The sequence below is a fragment of the Antechinus flavipes genome, chromosome 6 (genome assembly GCF_016432865.1).
Source record: "Antechinus flavipes isolate AdamAnt ecotype Samford, QLD, Australia chromosome 6, AdamAnt_v2, whole genome shotgun sequence".
Taxonomy (NCBI): Eukaryota; Metazoa; Chordata; class Mammalia; order Dasyuromorphia; family Dasyuridae; genus Antechinus; species Antechinus flavipes.
The window spans coordinates 166545793-166572579 of NC_067403.1; the positions used below are offsets into that span (position 1 = coordinate 166545793).

Below are 26787 nucleotides of genomic sequence, written 5' to 3' on the forward strand. Positions count from 1 at the left end.
GATGTCCACCTATAGTTAGGAGTTGGGACAAATATTATTAATCCATAATCCATTATAATCCAAAAATTATATAATTATTTTATCATATTTATGAGATAACACAGAGGGTGCATCTTTCGGAAAATATGAGAATGAAATAATCAGGCTTCCACAGAAGACTTTCTATCTTCCAGCATAACATATCTTGACATTCACACAAATGACTGAAAGATGTATTGAATTGTGGATTTCAAAAGAACACGTTCATTTAACATAGAAAACTTCAGTCTTGAAGACTCTCTTGCAAGCTAACTCTCATGCATATGGTAAGACCATAAAAACAGATTCAACGACAGAGATATCTGTTTAAGTATCTGCCAAGTTTCATTAAATATATCTCACACAAAGGCTAAATTTGGAGAGAATTCCTTAATAATAGTGAGGTTCTTAAAATGCTCCTTGTTGCACTTGATATTAATATTATGTTGATTGCATCAATCCCTAAAATACTGCATATAGAGTCTTTTCAGTGTGATCCATGATCCCTGAACTGAGCTCAACCAACCACCCCATAAAGGGAAAACCAAAAGGATAAAACATGAATATTGCTCAATAAAAATACTGCTCAAACAAAATGGTCAACTCATTGAATTAGTTCACTGGTATAGTCTATTTTATAAATGTTTTTGCATGTCTATTATATTACTTGGATAGACCTGAAAAATTTTAGTTGTCATCTCCTTAAAAACACAAAACAAAGTGGAGAGCACAGTAAATCTGCATTCTATCTTTTCTGCTCACAGATTGAAAATGGAAGGAAAGAATTGTTGATATAGTTTGTTTTAAAATGGGTTGCTTTGTTCAAAATGTTATTTTTTTTTAATGAATTTTTAAAATAATCTTCCTTAAGAGAATGGAATGGAGAAAGGGCAAGAGAAGTAGTTAATATCCCTGATAACCTTCAGTGACCCCAATCAGCTGATGGTGATGGAGGCAGAGAACTATGCTAGCAATATATCCCTCCTGGCATACAATCAGGATGAACTGGAAGAAAGAAGAGGGTCACCTTTCCTCATGTTCCCCACTTATCCTTATGTTCGATACAAGTAACTTCCATAGCATTATAAAGCTGAAAGATACTTTTAACTTCCACAGAATGACACAGCTTGAAGCGACTCAGCTATTATTTTTGCAGATGAGACAAAAATGGCACAAAGAAATTAAGCAAACATACCATGACCAAGAGGGATTTACACTATTGATCAGAAAAATGCAAATCAGGACAACTCTAAGGTACTGCCATCTATTTCTCAGATTGGCTAAGATGACAGGACAAGATAATGATAAATGTTGGAGGGGATGTGGGAAAACTGGGACACATACATTGTTGATGAAACTGTGAATGGATACAGTCATTCTGGAGAGTAATACAGGATCTATGCCCATAACTTTTGATTCAGCAGGGTCTTTACCATTTCAATATCCCAAAGAGATCATAAAGGAGGGGAAAAGAACCCACATATGCAAAAATGTTTGTAGCAGCCCTTTTTGTAGTATCAAGAAACTAGAATTGAGTGGATGCCCATCAATTGGAGAATGGCTGAGTAAATTGTGGTATATGAATGTTATGGAAGATTATTTTTCTGTAAGAAATGATGAACAGGTTGATTTCAGAGAAGCCTAGAAAAGCTTACATGAAGTAATGCTAAGTGAAGTCACCATAACTTAGAGAATATTGTACACACTAACAAGATTATATGATAATCAACTGTGATGGACTTGGCTCTTCTCAACAATATTATGATTCAAGGCAATTCAAATAGACTTGGGATGGAAAGTACCAATCTGCATCCAGAGAGATAACTATTGGGACTGAAAGTGGATCAAAGTATAGTATTTTTATGTTTGTTGTTCTCTGCACGTTTGTTTTTCTTCTTGTGAGTTTCTTCTTTTTGATCTGATTTTTCTTGCACAACATGACAAATATAGAAATATGTTTAGAATTGCACATGTTTAACCTATATTATATTCTGGGAGGGATCTTAGGGATCATCAGATCTGTTTCTCTCATTTTATTGACAAAGGTGTTGACACAAAAAGATTAGGTGATTTGTGCAAAAATATACAGCTAATGGGAGTCTAAAACATAAAATTTCAAGTCCAGTGTCCTATCCAATATAACACTCTGATGCTGATTAAGCCTATCAGTTTAGCTAAATGAAAAACATCTAAAAGAAGTTGCTAGGTAGAATAAATGTTCCTGAAAGATTAATCAGAAGAAAATTTCTCATTCTTATGCTGACATTGATAAAGTGAATATTGATAAACTGAAGTTAACTGACTTTTTAGTTTAAAATATCTGTGATAGTAACAGAATAAAGGATACAATGAATAATTACAGACTCTGTAACAGTAATAGGAAAAGACCAAAAGTCGAGTCAAAAATATTAAGATGGAAAGTGCAGTAAACATTTACATAGTAGTCATAAGACAGTTATTAGATGTGTAGATTTTTTTTTATCACAGCTGTAGAATTTATACTGTCAGAGTGCTGGGTTTTTGTTGGGGGAAATACAGAAAGTTATCCCAGAATATGCTGCTGAAAAGTGCTATATAAAAACACAATACATCAACATTTTAAAACTTTTTTTTTTAAGTAAAAATTTCATCAAAATAATTTAGGCTGGGGGCAGCTAGGTGGCGCAGTGGATAGAGCACCAACCCTGAAGACAGGAGGAGCTGACTTCAAATCTGGTCTCAGACACTTAATACTTCCTAGCTGAGTGACCCTGGACAAGTCACTTAACCCCATTGCAAAAAAAAAAAAAAAAAAAATTAATAAAATAATAAAATAAAAGTTAGGCTCCCATATTGCCTATTTTTCAATAAAATGGCTTCATATTATTAGGACATAATTTAATCAAAATTCTAATTGTAATTCAATTGCAATTAATATTTCATCTAAAAAAATTGGAGATGTCAGATTGGCTAGAATGATAGGGAAAGATAATATGGAATGTTAGAGGGGATGTGGGAAAACTGGGACACTGATACATTGTTGATGGAACTGTAAATACATCCAGCCAATCTGGAGAGCAATTTGGAACTATGCTCAAAAAGTTATCAAACTGTGTATACCCTTTGGTCCAGCAGTGTTATTACTGGGCTTATATCCCAAAGAAATCTTAAAGGAGGGAAAGGGACCTGCATGTGCAAGAATGTTTGTGGCAGCCCTCTTTGTAGTGGCTAGAAACTGGAAACTGAGTGGATGCCCATCAATTGGAGAATGGCTGAATAAATCGTGGTATATGAATGTTATGAAATATTATTGTTCTGTAAGAAATGACCAACAGGATGATTTCAGAAAGGCCTGGAGAGACTTACATGAACTGATGCTGAGTGAAATGAGCAGGACCAGATCATTATACACTTCAACAACAATACTATATGATGATCAATTCTAATGGACGTGGCCCTCTTCAACAATGAGATGAACCAAATCAATTCCAATAAAGCAGTAATGAATTGAACCAGAAACACCCAGTGAAAGAACTCTGGGAAATGAGTATGAACCACTACATAGAATTCCCAATCCCTCTTATTTTTATCCGCCTGCATTTTTGATTTCCTTCACAGGTTAATTGTACACTATTTCAAAGTCTGATTCTTTTTGTGCAGCAAAATAACTGTATGGACATGTACACATATATTGTATTTAACATGTACTGTAACATATATAACATGTCAATACATGTCTACCTGCCATCTGGGGGAGGGGATGAGGGGAAGGAGGGGAAAAATTTGAACAAAATGTTTTGCAATTGTCAATGCTGAAAAATTACCCATGCATATAACTTGTAAATAAAAACCTATGATAATTTAAAAAAATAAAAATAAAAATAAAAAAAGGAGAAAAAAATTCAATTGCAGCTCCTTCCATAGATAGTCCTCATTTAATTTAAAAGTGACACCAACACTAAAGAAAATACTAAACATAACCAACAAGTAATTTTTCATCTGTAAGCTTATCTTGAATTGGGTACTTCTTCAAATATCATCTCAAACCAATTTATGACTGAAACATTTCCTTCCTCATTTAAAAAGCAAATCATTTAATCCATATCAAAATAAAAATTACAACTACATTTAATTGATTTGACATACCACTTAAACAAGATATTTTATGCTTTCAGGAAACTATTTTTTTTAAATAGTCATGTTAATATTATACAATTCAAGTTAAAGTATACATCTACACCTCAAAAATGACGAAACACAACTCACTCCTATTAGAGAAGTTGGAAATTACAAGTATTGAAAGATATATCTGTCAGAATCAGCATCACCACTGTATTTGATTGTGCTTATCTATAAAAAGTAAAACAGGAGGGCACATCAGGAAATGACAATGATATTAAAAAAAGATTATAAATAATAATTTTTAAGAAGATGTTAAAGGAACATCACACTTTTCTGTAAACAATAAATTACATTCAGGTTATACTTTGTAGGGGACTGGAGATAGGAGTTATTCAAGGGTTTGCTAGGTTCAATCTGTTGTGTCAAAACAAAATGTGTCAATAGATTTAAAAATTATATATAAATAGAATGAATTAAGACAATGTTTTTGTTTTTTTTTTTCCAGGCCAAAAACAAAAAACAAAAACACAAAAATCTGGGTAATAAATATTCACAATACCAAGAGTCTCATTATTTTCATTCCATAAATGCCCTGAGTCCCAGGGAACAAAAATGTCTACATATAAAATTTGGGAATTACAATACAGTCAATAACAACGACTTTGTTAAAGATCTATCTTCAATAACAAATTCTTAAGCAATAAAGAAACTTTCAATATGATGATCTTTACTACAAGCTGAAGAATGAGGGGGGGGAAAAATCACATACCAGTGTTTGTACATTATTAAAAATTATGCCTAAAAGCAACATGCATATGTAAATGCAATCTCTTTTACCTTCCATGTCATCTGCAAAGGTAGACATAAAAGAAAGAAGAGAAAATGGTTGAAATAGATATTATCTAAGTAGCACCATACATAGAACAAACAACAAGAACTTTTAAAATACTTCCAAAAAATATATATATTTCCCTGTTAAACTATTACATTAGTACATTAGATGGTTGTAAGAAATAAATCAAATTCACTTAGTCAACTACCATACATTATTCAAAATAATTCTGTCAAGATTTTGGGCCTGTGCACCACTAAGCACATTTTTCAAACTTGAAATTTCAAAGGATAAAAGATTTCCAAGTGGACTTGGTATGTCCTTTACCTTCTGTTGCCAGGGACCAGTTGGGCAGGGATTGGCTTTCTGACAAAGTACCGACAGGCAATAATCAAGCTAAGGAACAGCAGTCAATATCTCCCCTAACCCACAAATTCCTAACAGATTATTTTAGCAGCTCTTTGCTTTTAAATGACTAAACTTTCACGTGGCATTAAAATTCAAACTCCTTTGTCTCAGTCCTTCAATCTAGTGCTTGTCTACTTTTTCTGCCTTATTAAATATTGCACTGTAGTCCACACAAACAAGTTTATGCTACTGTATGTGACCAACTTCTTCAACTTGGCTCATGCTGCTTCCTATGCCTCAAACCCTCCCCCCATCCTTTAAGATCTAGGCTATTTGAATACAGCCAAATCATAGAACCAGACTAACTCAAAGTTTAAATGGAACTCATGTCAATTAGAATTGTTATCAAACTCTAGTTGATGACATGGGGGCTTAGAAAACATAAATGTAACACTACCTACATTGCACTGTATTTTTCTTTATTAAACATTTCCCAATTATATTTTAATATGGTTCAGTACCAGGGCCTTGAGTTTGATCTTGCTCACCTACCACATATATCTTTATACCTGAGCAAGAATACTCTCTCTAGTATCATCCCTTTAATTCAGATTCTGCTCATCCCAGAGATGAGAAATTCCAGTTGCAATAAGCTTTTAACTATAACAAACGTTTTTCCTTTCATTGAGGTAAAAATCTTTCCTTACAGCTTAAACATAACTTTTCCCCCTCTTCCACACAAAAGTCCTTCAAATCCTGAAAATCTGCTATTATGTCCCCACTCTCCAACTTTTCTCATTTTCTCCAAATTTAATTAATATCAGTAGTTCTTCTTGGTTTCTCTAGTTCCTTCAAGGCCCAACCCAGACACCACCTCTTTCCAAGGGTCTCTGGTGTGGGGACATTCACACTCGAGGGAGGCAGAAGCTAATCCCTTGACTCTTTTAATTCTGAGTTGGCTGAAATATAGCTTGACCGGGCTCACTTAAGCCCAGCACCAACATGGCAAGTCTCTGAAAGGAAAATTCCACCAGGCTGCTTACAGAAAGGTAAATCAGCCCAGGTTGGAAAAATGGGCGAGGAGGCTCTATGCCCATGAGTGTTGGGATCAGCCCCATAAGTGGCTGTTCCACTTCCAAACCAGGTGAGGCATTCGAATATAATAAACAAAAAGGCCTGTCTTGAATTGTTAGTGTCCCCTTTCAGATACTCCACCTCTATATGTTCTATATATCTTGTGTTTACTTCTATGTGAACATGCAGTGTTCCTTATAATATACTATATGCCAGGTCCTTGAGGTTGGGTAATTTCTTCTTTGTACCCCTAGTACTCAGAATAATGTCTCATATGCTATAAGTGCTTAAAAATGCTTGACTCATTCTTTTAAGTATTATTTTGAATGGCATGACTTCCTGTTCCTTCATGATTCTAATTGCCAGCTTAAGGATGAACTCTAGTTCTTTCCAGTATGTACAAATCAGAACTGAAATCAATATGCTAGAAAGGTCCAACCAGACGTATAGAAAAAAGTTCCACATATTACATTAGGCTTTTTTCTAATGCAGCCTATGAATGATTACAGGTTTTTGTTTTTTTCCTATTCGTTGATTTATATCAAGTCTATAGTGTAATAAAGCACTTGGATCTTTATCTAGGACAGGGGTGAGGAATCTTTTTTATGCCAAGAGCCATTTGGATATTTATAACATCTTTTGCAGGCCATATAGCACTATGAACTTAAAGAACTTAAAGCAGTGGGAGTTTGCTGTCACCTGTGATTGCCTTGGCAGGGTGAGAGCAAATGATTTTGTGGGCTGGATGTTCTCCACTCCTGATCTAAGGTATGCCTTCCCCATTTTGTACATGAGAATGTGACATCTTTCACCCAAATATAGGATTTCATAATTACCTTATAAATTTATAAAATTTAGACTATATTTCTGACTTACATTACTCCTCTTTTGTATCTAAATTCTATCATGCAAAATTTTAGGTTTCCACAAATAAGCATAACAACACATACCTTTATCCAAGTTACTGAGAAAAAGGACTATGAAACTATCAGAAACAGTTGCATGGTACTTCACTAAAATCTACTCTTCACATTTAAAACTGACTCATCTCTCACCACTTTTGGAGAGTTGGAAGTTGACTGCTCAACCAGTTTAAATATTTACTTGTCTCCATCTTATCCACAATAAAACTAACAAATGCCTTTTGAAAATCATTTATATAATCTATTCATACATATGATATCTACTGTAATATATGAAATTTCCCTACCTATTCCCACTCTAGTAAACCTGCTCAAAAATTAGAAGCACTCAGTCTGGTCTGATTTTTTCTTGATAAACTGGTCCTTGTCAGTTCCTAGTGATCACTATTTCCCTTTCTAAGTATTCATAAATTATCTTTCTAGAATTTTTGCTAGGAGTCAACTTCAAGCCTCTAACTAAAAGAATCTTTTACTCCTTTCTGAAAATAAGGTCCACATTTGCCCATCTCCAGTCCTATGATACCTTTCCCCACATTTCAGGATTTTTCATAAATCACCAATAACAGCTAAGCAATCAAATCTATAAGTTCTTTCAGTACCCTGTGTAGTATACTTGGTCCAGGCCTGATGATTTCGACATATGGAAGGCAGCTACCCTTAGAATCTCCTCACTTATCTTCCCTGTTAACCATTTTTGTTCTATGCTTCTCAGTCTCCTAGGTAGAGAAAACAGAAGCAAAATAAGACTTTAGTAATTCTACCTTCTCTTCTTCTTCAGCCCCATTCACCCCAAGCAGCCCTAGTCTTTCTTTGATTTTCCTCCTCTTAGCCCCTAAGTGCCTTTTCAAATCCTTTTTGTTGTCCTAAGCATGATTATCACAAGCAGTGATTCATTCTGGATTTCAGAAGCTCCTGAAACTCTTATCACTCTCAATTATCTGTTCTTTTTGCCACTACCTATACTAATCTTTTAAAAATCTGAGTTGGTTTATAACTTTTCTGATTATTCAAAGCACTTACTTTGGAAACTTTTTACATTATTTCTTCACTGAAAGTATTCATTGTTTGTCTCATTAAAAAGTTTCTTCCTCCATAACATACAGTCCTCTTCTGTAAGATATCAGGATCACAAATTCCATCTAATCCTTTTTCTGAATGTTTTCACATGAATCTTCCCAAGGCCTACAGCAAACGACAAGCTGTGCTGGTTCTTCTTTTCTATCACAGCCATTTCCTTTCTAGGTTTCCATTATTTCTATTTAAACAACCAGTTCCTCCTTGAGGAGGATAAGGGATGCAGTCAGAAGAGTAATCACCTTGTGTTCCCTCTAACTTCTGAAGGATGAAAATTATTAAGGAAGATCAAGATTTTCTCATCTGCTTTACGCTCATCAGAGAAAGACCCCCAACAGGTGCCCAGATAGGAAAATCACCCCATCACAACTATCCTCCTGCCTCCAGGTCACCTTTGTGATCTGAACTCATCATTCACTTCCAACATGTAAGCCAGGCAGGCAGTCTGTACTATGTTCCTACCCCGGTCCTGTTTGCTTCTTTCTCCTTTCATAGAATCTCATCCAAAGGTTCTCCATCCAGCTTTTATACTTCAGCACATGGATATGCTCCCAGGCACATGGATATGCTCCCAGAAGGTTAAATTCATTTGGAATGCTATTCTACCATCCCTCTGATCTCTCATTTTTTCCCATTTTTAACAAGGTATTCTCCAATCTTAAGTCACAGCAGTCCCCTTAAGAGGACCTGTTTTATCTATGAAGTTTTATATCTAAATTTCTAGTTCATTTTTCTACTGATACTTTACAAAAGCCATGAATATCATATGAAAGTTTCTTATGCAGGTAGTAATGAGCTTTCTTCCTTTAGTCCAAAGCTAACACTTTGTTTACAGCTCTCTTAATGTACATTAAAATTTTAATAATTTAACCTGAAGCAACTGGTAGTACAATACACAGAGCATAGGTTCTGGAGCAGGAAGACCTGAGCTCAAATCCAACTTCAAACAATAGTTCTGTGACTGCAGGCAAATCACTTAACCTCTGTTTGCCTTAAGTTTCCTCAGATGCAATATGAGTGTGCAAAATGATTATTTCTCTCTTTTATTAATAACTAATTATTGTATTAAGACCAAGAAGTTTTTCCCCTTTTCTACTGCCTTATCTTGAAATCAACCAGTGTGGTTCCCAGTGTGGGGAATCTTTCTAAAACACTTTCCCAGTCAGGATGGCTGAAATCTAATCAGACAGTAAACGAAATTCTCAGTTTGGACTAGTGCGTGTATTCTTGCTCATTGTGTCTACTCTTGTTGGGAACGTGTTAATTCTTTTTATCAGAGAGACAACAAGGAAATTTTTTTGTCTCTTTGACCAAGATTTGGGTGATCCAAGCCACAAGCCCAAGATCCTCACTATAATATTCATTTTCTCATTAACTGTTAACCAATTAGAGTTGAGTGCCACCTTCAGGCACACCTGCTCTTTCAAGGGCATAATCTGTGAGCCCACTGCCAGAGGGCCCTTTGGACTATGAGAAGACAACCAAATAACCATACTTTTATTAAAATGCTGGCATTTTATTGCTAATGATTAAATTACTCAGAAATGTCTCTTGAACCTTTGTTGAAAGGATCAAATGAGATCATATTTATATAACCACTCAGCACCAGCTATATAAATGCTTACTATTCTCTATTCTTTCCTTCCCCTAAAACAAAAATGATTTATTTTGCTTTCCAGTTACTGGTGCATGTTCTATGTCCTCCAAGTAAATAAGAAGCTCCAGCCCAAGCTGTACAATTTTTGTGTATCACCCAGAGCCAGATATACACACACACACACACACACACACACACACACACACACACATATATATGTATGTATATATATATATCTCAACAGAACTTCTGCCTGCCTGGGAAGCCTACTGGTATTGCAGAGTTATCTTTTCAGTTTCTAGAGGGAAACCTCTCAGATATTACATTTTCAACAAAGAAAGAAAAACCCAAGCAAAGAAAAGAAAAACCCAAACACACAAAGGAAATTCCAAGATTTAACTCTGAATATGTTTACTCTTTAAAAAGAACAAAGGAAAGACTCTATCAACGGCACTTAAAAATAATAAAGGAAAGATACCATCATCTTCAGATAAGAATTATCATTTTCTTACTTATAAATACCCTCTAGTTAATCCAGGGCTGGATTTTATACTTAGTTAAGAAATTAGTCAATTACTTATCTAAAACTAGGTAATTAATAAATACTTTACCTAAATAAATTTCTCAAGTCTTTATATGTATTATAAGACTGATTATCTCTTGTAGTTCAAAAAACAAATACCACAAAATGTCTTACAACACCATCTCTGAGACTAGTAAGAAATTTAAACCTAGAAGAAATCTTACAAATCATCTTATCTAATAACTTGTTTTCCATTCCTGGACTTTGAGGCTCAATAAAGTGCTTTGCCCAAGGTTACACACACAAGTTAGTGACAGATTCTAGTGAAAGATATTAGAATCTAGGTCAAACCAAGAATAGTAATGATTACTATAGATTCCCCATCTAGGAAAGATCACCAGAATTAAGCTATGGACAAAATATCTTAAATAGTAACAAAGTCTGGATTGTAAAGAAAAAAAATTGAATTATAAATAAAACTTACTATAAAAATTTTAAAGAATTTTATCTACTTGTGTTCAATACTGTTATGTGTAAGGATCAGTAACACACTCACAACATTTTTTTGTGGTTTTTAAAATAATAATATACATTATCAATATATATCTACTTTCATGTCAAGATTTCCCTATTCTATATTAGAGAAGTTTGGACATTTTGCTAATTGCTTAATTCTAAAACCTCAATAACAATGAGAAGCAGTTAACAGATACATCTAATTTTCTGAGAGTAATGAAAACTCTCCAAGAAATAGATTCCCAGCATCCAAAAATGAAGTGTGATAGTACACTTAGAACTCAACTATCTTGAGTAATGATCTTTTAGAGGCTTTTCTTTTTGAAAAAGTGTCAATCCAGCTGAATCGCACCAAGTAAAAATGAAGACATCACAAGAAAACAACCTGGGTTAAGAACATTAAGTAACTTGAATGAAAAAAGGAAAAGATATTTAAAGAATATTTCTTCTACTCCCCCCAAAATATGTCTGAATTGCAGTTTGCTTCAGAACCAGTGAGTACCAAATAATTTTCAATGGAGAGTATATGGAAGTATGGGAAATGCAAAATTTAATTTATTTTATTGACTAAATCTAAATTTATTAATTAATTCCAACTGGAAAGCCTATTAACAATCAACTGGGTAATCTTTAAAAATAAGATAAATATCTAGTTTTTTAAAATAGACTAAGATATGATCTAACATCAATTTAGGAAATTTGATTGGAAATCATAATTAGGTTTATAATTCTTTGTTAAATACATATCTTTATGTTATTCAATTCAAAAATGTTTTTGACTATTGGTAACTATAATACTAACAAAAAAATGGAAAACTATGTGGATAAGCTATCTGGATGAATAGATAATAAAAAACAATCTGAGAATTCAAAGGCTGATAATCTTAGGTACAAGAGAACAAAGTTAATGAATTCTATTGTAATTAAACTATTTTATATATCAACTTCTTTACAAGTAGTATCTATATATTAAAAATAATTTGATAATACATAACTGAAAAAGGAACTTCAATTCTTAGATGTTACAGAAGAGATGTAAAAGTCTGGTTTTTAATCAGCAGTAAAAAATGACTACATATGTATAATTTGCTGTAAGTTCATATTAGCTTAAACTCTCTCAAAACCAAATGTACTAATGATTAAAAAAAAAAGTTTCCTTAGAGGGCAAAAGAAATAATGAATGATAATCCAATTCTGTTTTATAATAAAGTGACAATTTCACACAATAACCATTTTTAACATTTCCCTCCAGGAATTGACATAGAAACTGATCTTGTTCTGATTTTAACAAAATTTTCATATATTAGAAGTTGGTAACACTTAAATGATTCCACAATACATTTACAACTCTTTTCTGTCTGCAAATGTGATTTCATCAGTCACAGAGACAAAAGCAAATAACAAAATGTGCACTGAACAAAAGTTCTTCCACAAAGCCAGACAATTCAAATCTAAATTAGGCTAAAATTCTTAATACAATTTTACCAAAACCAAATCAGTAAATAAAATCTATATTAGTATTTGTACTGACAACTTTAACAATTCATTTTGGAACAACTTCATATACTTTAAACCCTACAGGTCAAAATAGTGCATAAAGTGTACTGTGAAATTAGTAGCAGAAAACTGCCTCCCTCCCTCAAATTTAAATGCTTGTGTATATCTGTAACAAACTTTTAAATGATAAATTTATTCCTAAAAAGACAGAAATAACTCAATAACTGGAGACTTACCTTGCTCTTCTTCTTCTACATCATTAGACATTATGTTGTAGAGTGTGTCCAAAGTATAACCTATTATTTCAGAATCTGAACTGCAAAAAAAAAAAAAAAAAAAAAAATTTACACACACACACACACACACACACACTCACACTCACACATAGATATTAAATGCTTAAGTCTAATACTTGACCAAAGAATTTCCAACTAACTGAAGGGTAACAGCAATTGGGGAATCAAGGAAGTCTTGATATTTTTGTGATATGTAAAGTAATTTCATATCTAATGTTTAAAAAAGAAAAATATCCTTGGCATAAAAATTTTATCATACAAATTCAGATATATAAAATAAATTCAGATATATAAAAATTCCAATAGCTACTGCACTTAAAAAGTCAAGTCCTAAATTTAAGTCCTGAGATTCTAAGACTTAATAGTTTAATGTGACTGTAGTTATGTAAATCTGAGGTTCAGTTTCCACATTTATTAAAATGGTCATAATACTGGATAAACCTTTCTCAGAAAGTACCTATAAAGTGTTCATAAACCACAAATATGTATGGAAATATATATAGGCACACACACATATGCATTACATTAATATGCACACATGTAATTCTTATTATTCTATTGCCACTTTCAAAATGGTCATAACATTATATAAACCTATATAAACCTTCCTCAGAAGGTTACTGGGAAGAAAGTGTGTCATATTTTATATGATTATAAATCATATTTTATATACACAGAAACAAACACAGACAAACATAACTTCTTATTTTATTCTCTTGTCACACTTTCAATAAGTGGTCCTTTTCTGCAGCTATCATTGTCATTTACAAATTTTCTTTCCCTAAAGGCCAGGTTTCCAACAGTCACTTCACCAGTTCTACCTCTAATTTAGACTTACTTATTATTTAATAAGTAACTATCTAATGTATTCCTATAGGCATCTTGTTAATAAAAATAAATTCATGAAGTTTTACTATATATTCTATCAATTTCATGAAGATAGTTTTGATGAGATGAACAAAATATATTTTCAATTGACTTTAGAGATAGCAAATTTGATGTGTTTTTTTAAATTTCTTGAGATTTTCATTTGTCAACATTTGAAATTGAGAAGTGGGTAATCTATATTTCTTACTAAAAAATACTCCCTGTGGTAGTGTATACGAACATAAAAATATTACCTAATATTATATATTACTTTTCATAAAGCCTCTCTCTATATATATATCTATATAGGTATACACACACCCACACACAATGAGAAATTTCCTTCATCAACTATAGCAGATTTAGTGAAAAAATTAAATATAAATTTTCATAAAAATGAAAAAATTGTTAAAAACAGCACAACCATCAGATTGAAATTTTTACAAGTTTTTAAGTTCTAAACTTAATAGATTCTAACAAACAAGTTATAGAAAAAAAATATTAAATTCTCTTGTGTCTAGATTACATTGAAAATAAATTCATTGACTCTCCAACTGAGACAATCAAATTTTGATGTTATTTTTTTCAGTAATACAGTTTACAGATGTAAACTATCACAAGGAGGACTAAGTCCAATATATAAAAGGAACATTGGGATAATTATATTGCAGTATTTTGTAGTCATTAAAAAGCAGCTTCATTTAACAACTTATAAAGAAAAAACCCTTAAATTTAACAAGACAGAAAATAAGTAGATATTTTGCATTAATAATTTCTGAAATTTTAATTATATACACATATACATACATATTTCAATTTCTATTGATTGAGGAAAAGTTTTAAGATACAGAAACTTACCGGTCTGTCTGCAAAACATGGATCAGATGTTCCATAGCTTGGATACCTACTTCCAAACGATATTTCTGCCCATAAAATAAAGGTATCATTAGAAAGAATGAAAAATTAGTCTACATGTTATACTATAAAACAAACTGTCGCAAACCTTAGATAATGATTTGAGAGCACGGACAGCATCCCTTCGATCATCCAGAAGAGTTGATGAAGCTACTCGGTCACAAAGCTTTTGTATCTGTCAGGAAAAAAACACCACAATATTACATTAGTTCAAAGGTGAAAAACAGAATTTGTCATTTTTTAAAAAATCAAATGTTTCATATTCAAATAGAAAGGTTCAAGACTAGATTTTTAGAAATCTCTTTAGTGTCAACCTCTATGGGGGTTGGGAAAGAATAAATCATCTAATACAACAGATCTTCTTCCTCCTTCCCTGTCTCTCTCCCTAGATCCCCTTTCCAACTGTTTTTACTCCCAGATAAAAAAACTTCTCTAGTTCTTGTAAAATAATTCAAGATGGGACAACATAGTACTTATTCCAAGATTACAAAATAAAGGATCAAAAGTAAAGAGGTATATCAATGGAAAAGACAAGGCAAAACCAGAAACAATGAATTTAACAGTCCAATATCTAACACATCAGAAAGCATAAAATGAAAAAAGAACTCCCTATCTGATGAAAACTAGAAAGCAGCCTGGCAGACCAACAAATTAGTGTCTTCAGCTACTAAGCAAGCATGAAGAAACAATGGAATTTAAGAAAAAGGGACAGCAAAAGAACTAGTAAGCCATCAAAAACCGATTTGGTTTCTTTTCTTTTACTTTTTTTTTTAGCCTAAGGTTTTCCCTTCTTCTTTTCCTTCTTTATTAGAAATCTAATCTGTCAATTCCCTTATTTCTCTGGGAGGGAGAGAAAAGGGAAGAAGGTAGATCTGCATCTTATATTATTAATCCTTGTATTACCCTGGACTCTCTCATGGTAAAGTTTAAAAAAAAAAATGGCAAAAACTAGGCATTGATCCATACCTAACACCATACACCAAGATGAGGTTGAAATGGGTTCATGATTTAGACATAAAGAATGATATTATAATCAAATTAGGAGAAAAAAGGATAGTTTACCTCTCAGATCTGTGGAGAAGGAATTTGTGGCCAAAGAAGAACTAAAAAACATTATGAAATGCAAAACTGATAATGTTGATTATATTAAATTTAAAAGGTTTTGTACAAACAAAACCAATGCAGCCAAGATTAGAATATAAGCAGAAAACTGGAAAAAAAATTTTTACTTCCAAGGGTTCTGATAAAGTTCTCATTTCTAAAATATATAGAGAACTAACTCAAACTTAAAAGAATACAAGCCAATCTCCAATTGATAAATGGCCAAAGGATATGAACAGAATTTTCAGACAATGAAATTAAAACCATTTCTAGTTACATGAAAAAATGTTCTAAATCCTTACTGATCAGAGAAATGCAAATAAAGACAACTCTGAGGCACCACTATACCTCTCAGATTGACTGAGATGATAGGAAAATATAATGTTAAATGTTAGAAGTGACATGAGAAAACTGGATTAGTAATACATTGTTGATAGAATTGTGAACTGATCCAAACATTCTGGAGAGCAATTTGGAACTATGCTCAAAAAGTTATCAAACAGCAGTGTTTCTGCTGAGCCTGTATCCCAATGAGCTCTTAAAGGAGGGAAAGGGATCCTCATATGCAAAAATGTTTGTGGCAATCCTTTTTGCAGTGGCAGGACACTGGAAACTGAATGGATGCTCATCAAATTGGAGAATGGCTGAATAAGTTACGGTAAGTGAAGGTTATGGAATATTGTTCTGTAGGAAACAACCAGCAGGATGATTCAGAGAGGCCTGGAAAGATCTACATGAACTGATACTAAGTGAAATGAGTAGAAATCAAGAGAACATTGTACACAGCAACAAGAAGATTATGTGATAATTAACTCTGATGGACATGGCTCATTTCAACAATGAGGTGATGCAGGCCAATTCCAAAGGACTTACAATAGAGATCTGCATCCAGAAAGAGAGTCTTAATAACTGAGTGTGGACCACAACATAGCATATTCTCCTTTTTTTTGTTTGCTTGGTTTTTTCTTTCTCATTTTCCCCCTCTTTTGAGCTGATTTTTCTTGTACAGCAAGATAATTGTGGAAATAAATATGTTTAGAAGAACTGCACATGTTTAACCTATATTGGATTACTTGTCTGGGAGGGTGGGGGAAAAAGGTAGAAAAATGTGGAACACGAGGGTTTGCAAGGATGAATATTGAAAACTATCTTTGCAAGTATTTTAAAAATATATATATATATAAAATTAAAAATAAAATGTAGTTATACTATCCTACATTGTAGTACACACAAAAAGAGAATATCTGCATTAATGTAATTTGTAATGACAAGTTACAGACAGACCTATAGAATTTTACACGAAAATAAGATTTTTAACAGCCCATGCATCATCCTTTATCCCAAAGTAGCAATCATTCCTGCACATTCCTTAACAGATGGTCAGCTATAAGCATACTATTCTGGATTGGAACTTTTTTTCATTTTATTTTAAACAGCTTTAGTTGTTCAAAAAAAAATCTTTCTCTATAATAAAACAAAATGTACCTCAAAAAAAAAAAAGTCAAAAAGAAACTTCCCTAGTCCCACAAAAACTTCAGGGCCCCCTATTTCTAGCCAAATTTACATAAGTCTGTTAAACTCGAGCTTTGAGAGGAAAGGGATAACAACTTCATAATTTTCAGGTTTTTTTCTTCTCCAATCATTTTCCTTCTTTACCTAATATAGTACCTGTCTTTCCTTTTATATATCAATACCAGAACATGAGATTTTTTACCAAGAGCTTTATAATAAAGTATGTGCTATTATCATCCCTATTTTAAGGATGAAGAAACTAAGGCTCAGTGACTCAAAGTGACTGAGGAAAATTAAATTCAAGCCTTTCTAACTGAAAATCTAACCCTTTATCCATTCTACTTTTAAAAATTTAAGTTTGCTTCTCAGACCTAATGTTAGTATGATCATATAAATTCAATTAAGGCATCAAAAGATGTGTAAAACTGCCTAGTCCAAATGAAGCCTATGTGTTGTACTAACCTTCCCCTTTTTGCCTGTTGTAGACCTGTGATTTCATAAGCTTCAATATAATCAGGTATTCTTTCTCACTCCTTTATATACTGTTAACAACCTAAATAAACAGATCTTTATTTAAAATTTCATCATAAGATCATAGACTAAAAACTAGAAGGCACTTTAGAGATAATCAAATTCTACATGCTCATTTTATAGTAAAGAAAACAGATCCAGGTTTGCACAACTAGAAAGTAACTGATGTATAATTGAACCTATACATTAGCTTGGCTTCCAATATCCAAAACAACAACAAAAAAAAGATCACAATACAAAATTCTGGAGAAACCTAAAGAGAAGGACCTCTTAAATCAAGCAAACACTTATCAAGCAGCTACTACCGTGTTTCCCTGATAATAAGACCTATCCCGAAAATAAGCCCTCCTCTTACTGTGTAAGATTCCTCTAAAATAAGCCCTCCCCCGAAAATAAGCCCTATTGAGATAGCTACTGTAGTGAAGGTGATCCCCTGCACTACACACTACATTATGGTACCCTCTATATGCACCGTTCCACACCCCAGCCCCTCCAGTAAAACACACGCCGCGCTCCGAGCTGCATCCAATCAGAGCTGCAGCAGTGAGCGCGTCATCCTGTTCTTCCCCAGTGATTTGCTTGCTGGGGCCATTGAGAGCGGTGCCATGGAGGAGAGCTGAGGCAGGACAACATAAAAATGTTCATTAAAATAAGCCCTCCCCTGAAAATAAGCCCTCTGGTGTTTTTCTGTCCAAAAAAATAATAAGACAGTTATCGGGGAAACACGGTATATGAAAGTCATTTTGATAGATATAAAACAGACCCGTCCTCAAGAACTTAACATTCTTAATGAGACTACACAAGCAACTAAGTATGCACCAAATAAAGATGTACTAAATATATACAAAGTAAATAAAAGATAATTGGCAGGTAGTAAAAGATTGAGAGAGGAGGTAATTATGATATTTGAACTAAGTTTTTAAGACAATTAGGAATTTTATGAGGAAAGGATGAGCAGAAAATGTGTTTCATACTTGGAATGCCTGTGCAAAAAGGCACCGAAATGGAGGATAGAGATGTGAAGAATAGCAAAAAGTGGGCTTTTTCAAAGACGATGATGTGAAATAGTAGAATCAGGATTATCTACATATGTTCTAGACAATAAGCAAAGAGTACTAGAAACAGAAAAAAAAAAAAAAATACACCCCCCTCCCCTTCCCCTCGCAAAAGACAAAAACAAAAACAAAACCAGAAGAGAAACAAAAATAAATTCTTATTCTAGGACTGCAGGGAAAGCCTACTAGAAGCCTTTGGAAAGGGCATTTCTGACTTGTAGTTCTCTGCTAATTACATCTTCTTATTACTCTAGGCAATACTCTAATACTAAAAATCGCTGAAAAGGAACCAACTTGCATTGGTAGAAGATGATTACTTAACTAGGATTCCCTAGATCAGAGGTGGGGAAGTCCAGCTCACTGACTGTATTGGGTCTGGCCCTGCCAAGGCAATCACAGGTGATTAAGAACTGAAAGCTAGGTACAACAACCTCTCAGAGTCTTTAAATCAATAGTATGGCCATTGAACGATGCATAAATAACCAAATGGTCCTTGGCAGAAAAAAAAGGTTTCCTACACCTACCCAAAGACCAATGAAATCACAGGTTCAATTTTTGATACCTTTCCTTTCTTAATATAGCAAATATCAACTTAAAAGCAGTGCTAGTCTCATCTGTCATGAAGATGAGGTTATAAAGGATGGTCACTGTAAACTAATATTTGATACAGATCTAGAAATGCTAACTAACTATAGCAATATAAGAAAGGGAAGCAATATAACTACAGAAAATATAAAATAGCAATGAATCTACCTTATAAATACAAACAAAGAAATTGAATGAAATCAACTGTAAAACCAGTTGGAGAAATAAAAGACTTAAATAATTTGAATTGTATCAATTACTCTGGATTGGCTTAAGTATAATAAAAATGCAATGTTTCTTAAGTTAACATGTAGATGAAATTCAATAGTCATCAAACTCCAAAAGGATTACTTTATAGTACTAAAGATATTATAAAATATATGTAAAGGAACAAAGATCAGGAATCTCAAGAGAAAAAGGACTTGATAATAAGAGATCTCAAATTATACTACAAAACAGTAATCATCAAAACTATTTGGAATAGTTAAAGTAGAAAAATTCATCAGAAGAATAACACAAGACTTAGAAAGAAGGACCTTAGTAAAGTAGTGGACAATAAAACCAAAGATTCTAAATAAAGAGGTAAGGATTCACTGTGATTCAAATAAAAATTGCCAACAATTAGGTTTAAAATTTTAAACCAATAATTCACACTATAGACCACAATAAATTCACAATCAAAGAAGCTGGGAAAGAAATACCTTTCCTAACTATCTAGGGAAAGGGTTCTTAACCAAATAAGAGAGGGAGAAGGTTACAGAAGATAACATTGATAATTATGATCGTGTAAAATTAAAAAGTTTACACAAAAAATGCTTCTATCAGCCCTTTTTGTAGTGGCAATGAATTGGAAATTGAATAGATGCCCATCAATTGGGGAATGGCTAAGTAAGTTATGGGATATAAATGTTATGCATCCAGAATGGGGACTGTGAATCACAACATAGTATTTTCTTTTTTTTTGTTGGTGTTTGCTTGCATTTTTTTCTTTCTCATTTTTTTCCTTTTTGATTTTTTTTTTTGTACAGCATGATAACTGTGGGAATATGCAAAGAATTGTTTATAGTTAACATATACTGGATTACTTGCTGTCAAGAGGAAGGAGTAGGAGGAAAGGAAGGAAAAGATTTGGAACACAAGGTTTTGCAAGAGTGAATATTAAAACTATCTTTGTATATATTTTGAAAATAAAAAGCTATTATTAAAAAATACTTTGCACAGATAAAATTCAATAAGATGAAATTACAAAGTACATAGTTAACTGGGTTAGCATAGTTAATCTTTGCAGCAAAATTTCTCTGATAAAGGTCAACTATCCAAAATATATAAAAATTAATACAAACATAAAAGAACATTTCACAACTCCAAAAAGAGCCAAGAAAGATGAAAAGGACTTAAAATGTAAAAAAAAATCTTTAATAGTTCTTTTTGAAGTAGCAAAGAACTGGAAAGAAAGGGGATGCTCAGTAACTGGAGATAGACTGATCATAGCATGTTATATAAATTTGTAAAGAAATATTGAGTCTTAAGAAATGGCAAAAGGGATGGTTTCAGAAAAAAGATCTGGGAAAACCTATATGAATCCTAAGAGAATGAAGTGAAAAAAACCAAATATACACAATAACATATAGTAAATAAAAACTTTGAAAGGTATAAAAGCACTAATCAATTAATTGAATGACCAACCAAGATTCTATAGGACTAGTAACAAAATACTCTTCTTTTCAGACATGGCAAATGTGTAGATTCATTTTGCCTCACCATGTATATCTGACACAAGGGTTTTTCTTCCTTTCAAATGGGGGGAGCAAAGAGTCTGAAGCATTTAAAAACATGTACTTGAGGGGCAGCTAAGGTGACTCAGTGGACCTGAATTCAAATCTGGCCTCAGACCTGGAACACTTACTAGCTGTGTAACCCTGGGCAAGTCCCTTAACTCTAGTTGCTTCAGCCAAAAAAAAAAAAAAAAAAAAAAAAACCATACTTAAGAATAAAATGAAGATCAGTAGGAAACACAATCAGAACATACTTGCAGTTTTGCTGGAAGAAGGCATGGACCAAAAAAAAAGAAAAGCAAAGCTATTTACAGAGCTTCATAGTTTCATGTAAGATTCATTCTCTTTTCCTTGTCTGCTTTATTTATATATGGAAATGTTCACTTATTTCACATTGTTTAGATCCAGAAATTTTTTAAAAGAAAAAAAATAACGACAGGACTATGCAATGCCTAGGTCAATTCTAAAACAGATCATTAAAAAGAAAATGGTTGGCAAGCATTTAGAAAGAGAAGCAGAGATTACAAAGAGCCAGGCTAGGCTTCAACAAGAACATGTTATACTACACACTTTGATTCCTAGCATAAGTGTATCTCAAAGAGATCAAATAAAAAAGAAAAGAACCTATATATACAAAAATGTTTGTAGCAGCTCTTTTAGTGAAGGCAAAGAACTGGAACTGAGGGGATGCCTATCAAGGAATGGTTGAACAAGTTGTGGCCATCACATATGAGTGCAATAGAATACTATCATGCTACAAGAAATGATGAGAGGAATGATTTCAGAAAGATACAGGAAGAACTGATGCAAAGTGAAGTGATTAGAACTAAGAGATCATGGTAACAGCAATACTGTACGATCAACCATGAAAGACAGCTCTTCTCAGCAATGCAATTATCTAAGACAATCTCAAAATTTTTATCATGAAAAATGTTATCCACCACCAAAGAAAAAACTGATGAATTCTGAATGTAAATTGTAGCAGCATACTTTATTTCACATCATGACTAATATGGGTCCGTTCTGCATTCCTACACATGTAACCTATATAAAACTGTCTTCTCAATTAAGAGGAAGAAGAAAAATTTAAATTCATAATTTTAAAAAAGTGTTAAAAATTGTTTTTACATGTATTTGGGGAAATTTTTTTTTTAAGAGAAATCACAGCAAAACTGAAACTGGAAAGAATAATCAGGGGAAAAAAAACCCCAACAACTTGTTATGTCAGATAAACCTTATTTCCAGTGCAGATTATTAAACTAGTAAATGATAGAAACGCTGTGAAGTTTATCTAGAGCACAAGAAACCATTCTATTACAAGAAATTTAACAGAGATAAATATTAATTCATGTTACTTGGGTACTTCACAATCACAAATGAGGAGGCCTAGATAGCAGTTGTTCAGAAAAAGATAGGAAAGTTTTCAAGAACTACAAACTCAGTCTATAAGAGATGTGGTGGCCAAAAAGGTTAATGTGATCTTAGGCTACAGTAAGAGAAGCACAATTTCCAGCAAAGTTAACAGTCTAGTGAGACTGTGCACTTGTCAGATTTTCTCTAAAGTTATATGGTCAGTTCTGGCTGCCAGTTTAAGGGCACTGACAAACTGGAGAGTGATCATGGATAAGGACAGTTAAAAAGAAAGGGACATACTTATCTTGGAGAAGACTCAGTGCAGAAGATAGCTGTCTTCAACTATCTGAAGTGCTATCATGTAAGAGGATCAAATAAAAAAGAAAAGAACCTATACATACAAAGCCTCGGAAGAAGTAGGGAGTTAGGTGCAAGTTACAAAAAGACAAAATTAGGAATGATGTAAGGAAAGAAATTCCTTAAAATTGATCCGTAACAACTGTGAACAGATCCAGCCATTCTGGAGAACAATTTGGAACTATACTCAAAAAGTTATCAAACTGTGCATACCCTTTGATCCAGCAGTGTTACTACTGGGCTTATATCCCAAAGCGATTTTAAAGAAGGGAAAGGGACCCACATGTGCAAAAATGTTTGTGGCAGGTCTCTTTGTAGTGGCCAGAAACTGGAAATTGAATGGATGCCCATTAATTTGAAAATGGTTGGATAAATTGTGGTATATGAATGTTATGGAATATTATTCTTCTGTAAGAAATGATCAGCAGGATGAATACAGAGAGGCTTGGAGAGACTTATATGAATTGATACTAAGTGAAATGTGCAGAACCAGAAGATCATTATACCCTTCAACAACAGTACTATAAGAGGATCAATTCTGATGAAAGTGGCTATCTTCAACAATGAGAGGATCCAAATCAGTTCCAATCAGATCAGTGATGAATAGAACCGGCTACACTCAGAGAAAGAACACTGGGAAATGAATGTGGGCTGCTTACATTTATGTTTTTCTTCCTAGGTTATTTTCTACTTTTCTAAATCCGTTTTTTCTTGTGCAACAAGAGAACTGTATAAATATGTACACGTATATTGTATTTAAGATATACGTTAACATGTATGAGACTGCCTGCCATCTGGGGAGGGGGTGGAGGGAAGGAAGGGAAAAGTTGGAATAAAAGTGTTTCCAAGGGTCAATGTTGAAAAATTATCCATGCATATGTTCTGTCAATAAAAAGCTATAATTAAAAAAAAAAAAAAAAAAAAAACTAATCCGTAACCCAAAAGTGTAATACCCAGCTTCCACATATAGTGGGCTTAGCCTCCTTGGAGGTTCTGAAGTAGAAGTTAGATGACCACTTGTATTATGTAGGGGAAATGAAGGGATAAGCCTTTACTAAGAGTCAGACACTGCACTAAGTGCTTACAGATATCATCTCATATGATTCTCACAATAACCCTGTGAAGTAGTTACTATTATAACCCCCATTTTACAAATGAAAAACTTATAGATAGATTGGTTAAGTGACCTGGGCAGGGTCACAAAGCTAGAATCATGTGTAGATTAACGGGAATTCCTTGGTGTAGCAATTAAGACTAGATTAGATGACCGTGACCATTCTCTTAATTCTTTGATCTATATGTACAAATATATTGATAGCAGCACTTAAAAAAACATTTCTAACAATCCTATGTACAAATATATTAGTTGAAGCACTTTTGTTGTAGTAAAGAAATGGAAATAAAGTAGCTCATAAATTGAAAAATAAATTATATTGATGTAAGGGAATATTATATTATTGTAAAAAGTACAAAAGGGGCAGTTTCAGGGAAACTAAGATTTGTATGAACTGGTGTCGAGTGAAAACAGCAACACTAAAGTAATTTATATAATGACAACATTGTAAAGAAAAACATTGTTGAAAGACTTAAAAACTTTTGACCAATCACAATTCCACAAATTTTACGAGTAAAGCATGCTTCCTATCTCTTGGCAGAGAGGTAATGGACTAGAGCTGAAAAAGGATGTGAAATTCTTTTCCTTCATTATACTTATTAAAGGGTAGGCTCTTCATCTTTATGGGAGAGGAAGGGTATGAAAGAAAAAGCAAGATAGCAAAGTGGAGTGTGTGTGTGGGAAGCAGTAATGAAACATGATAAAACAGGAGAGCAGAAGTTCAAAAAAACAGAGAAATGCCATTCTATACCTTAAAAAGTGATAAGTATATTCCAAAATTATAAAGATCAAATAGGACTTGAAAAAAATGAGAGAACTCTCTAAACCCACCCCTTTGTGGAGGTGTATGACAGAGGAAGCTGCTCACAGGTATTACACACATTTTTGGACTTTTGTTTTTTGTTTGTTTGTTTTTGTTTATACTGGAATGTTTCTATATGTTTATTGTCTCTAACAAGAAACCATAAGTACCTTGAAAGGGATCATCTTTTCCCTTTATATCCCTAGGTTACTCAGTACTGTGACTGACACTGACACAGTAGGCAATTAATAAATGCTTACTAATTTGTAGGTGCTCAAGTTCATTAAAAAACAAAACCAGAGAAGAAGTAGGCCAATACAATTGCCTCCATTCTTGTAAGCAAAGGCAAGAGAAGTAGACTGGCCCCAGTGAAGGGCTTAACATTAAACAGAGAGCAGCTAAGGTAGTTCTTCACCAAGAGGACACAACACGCTCCCCTCTCCAACCTCTGAACTAGTTATATTTTGATAATAGCTACCACATATGGGATGGTTTAAGGTTTGCAAAGTGTTTCACAAGTATTATGCTGGGATCTTCACTATCCTCAAAGTTAGTTGCTATTATGCCCACTTCACAGATGAGTAAACTAAAGCTGAAAGAGCTTAAGAAAGTTGCCAACATGGGTCGTGAAATGGATAGTTCTAGATACATAAACACATGCATTAAATATAAACTTACGTTTTATATATAAAACCACATGTATCGCTATTTGCATATACATATTATTCATCACATAAACTGTACAGAGAATGTGATATATGATATTAAATATAAACACAAACTGCATGACAGACATAACTATACAGGTTATGTTGTATTAATTGCATACAAGCTGTATAGATATGTAATATATAAAACGTATACTATATAAACGTACAGAAAACCACAATACAAGTGATCTCATTCATCTCATATATATAGCGTGTAATTACACATAAGTTGTGTAAATATTTTTTGGTTTCTTGTATATTTTATGCACTTAATCTGATTCTTAAGTGACTCAGACATATGTGTGTATATAAACATTACATATCTTTATGCATACCTATTTTAAACATGATTCTGAGAAAGGGATCCTGGGCTGCCCCAGACACGAGGGGAAGGGCAGGATAGGGACGAAGGAGGGACCAGCCGAACTAGAAACAGGCGGCGCCAGCCCAAGTGACACCTAGTACAAGGGGACAGGATCTAGAGTGCCGACCTTAGCCGACCCCGCCCCCTCCGGAGAGGACCCCCAAGGGCGCAGAGGCGTCGGGCAAAGCCTGGGTAGACAGCTGGGCTTTAACCCCCGCCCCGCCCCCACGCCGCTCAGGCAGGGGCCCGCCGGGCAGTCGGCACAGCAGGGGGCCGCAACTCGCAACCCTCCTTCCCACACCCTCTTCCCCTCCCCCCACTCCCCGGCAGCTCCTCTTTCTCACCGTCTCTGCCCCCGAGGGCTGGGGTCCCGTGCTCTGACCCCCCATCACCCCGCGAAAGAAATTCATCTTGCCGTGCGCTCTTGAAGGACGAGGTTCCTCCCCGCCCTTCCCCAGAACCCTTACTTTCTTCCTTCCCCCTAACTCCCAGGCCTAGCCCTTGAACTCCGGACCCGGCCCCCGGCCCGTCCGTCCGCCCGCCCGTAGCTGCACAGCCCGGAAACCACCGCCGCACGGCCCGGGCTGCGCATGCGCGAGGACGTGGCCTGACGTGGCGACCGGGAGGAAAGGGGGAGGGGAGCGGCAACGGCTTAAGGCTGGCACGGCGCCCTCGAAACCCCGCCCCTCCCCGTCGGATGACACGCCTTTGTCCCCGCCCCCTCCCAGAGGTGCCTTTCCAATCATTCCCCAAATTCCTAGCCGCGTATTTCAAGTTTTTCAGGTCTATTACATTTTACTCAAACAGCACTTTACAATTTGTCTTTCCCATTCGAAAAGTGAACTCCTTGGGGGCATTGAGTTTTTCCAAGTCCAGACAAAAGGCACCTACTATGTTCCAGACACTGTCAGTCAAACATTGATTGAGCACCTACTAGATGCCAGGTA

The 26787-nt window shown here is 34.2% G+C and overlaps 1 protein-coding gene across 2 annotated transcripts in view; it reads right to left on the reverse strand.

Moving 5' to 3' along the window:
• Window positions 1-26328, reverse strand: part of USO1 (USO1 vesicle transport factor) — an 84682-nt gene extending 58354 nt beyond the window's left edge. The window contains exons 1-4 of one of the 2 annotated variants that reach the window (XM_051967142.1): window positions 26185-26328; window positions 14670-14756; window positions 14525-14589; window positions 12740-12819 (exon numbers count right to left, since the gene is read on the reverse strand). In XM_051967142.1, the coding sequence (XP_051823102.1) occupies window positions 12740-12819; window positions 14525-14589; window positions 14670-14756; window positions 26185-26250 (298 nt within the window). In that variant the 5' untranslated portion in view covers window positions 26251-26328. The remainder of the gene's footprint in view (window positions 1-12739; window positions 12820-14524; window positions 14590-14669; window positions 14757-26184) is intronic. The other variant, XM_051967143.1, reaches the window with a different exon arrangement.
• Between the last annotated feature and the right edge of the window lie 459 nt (window positions 26329-26787).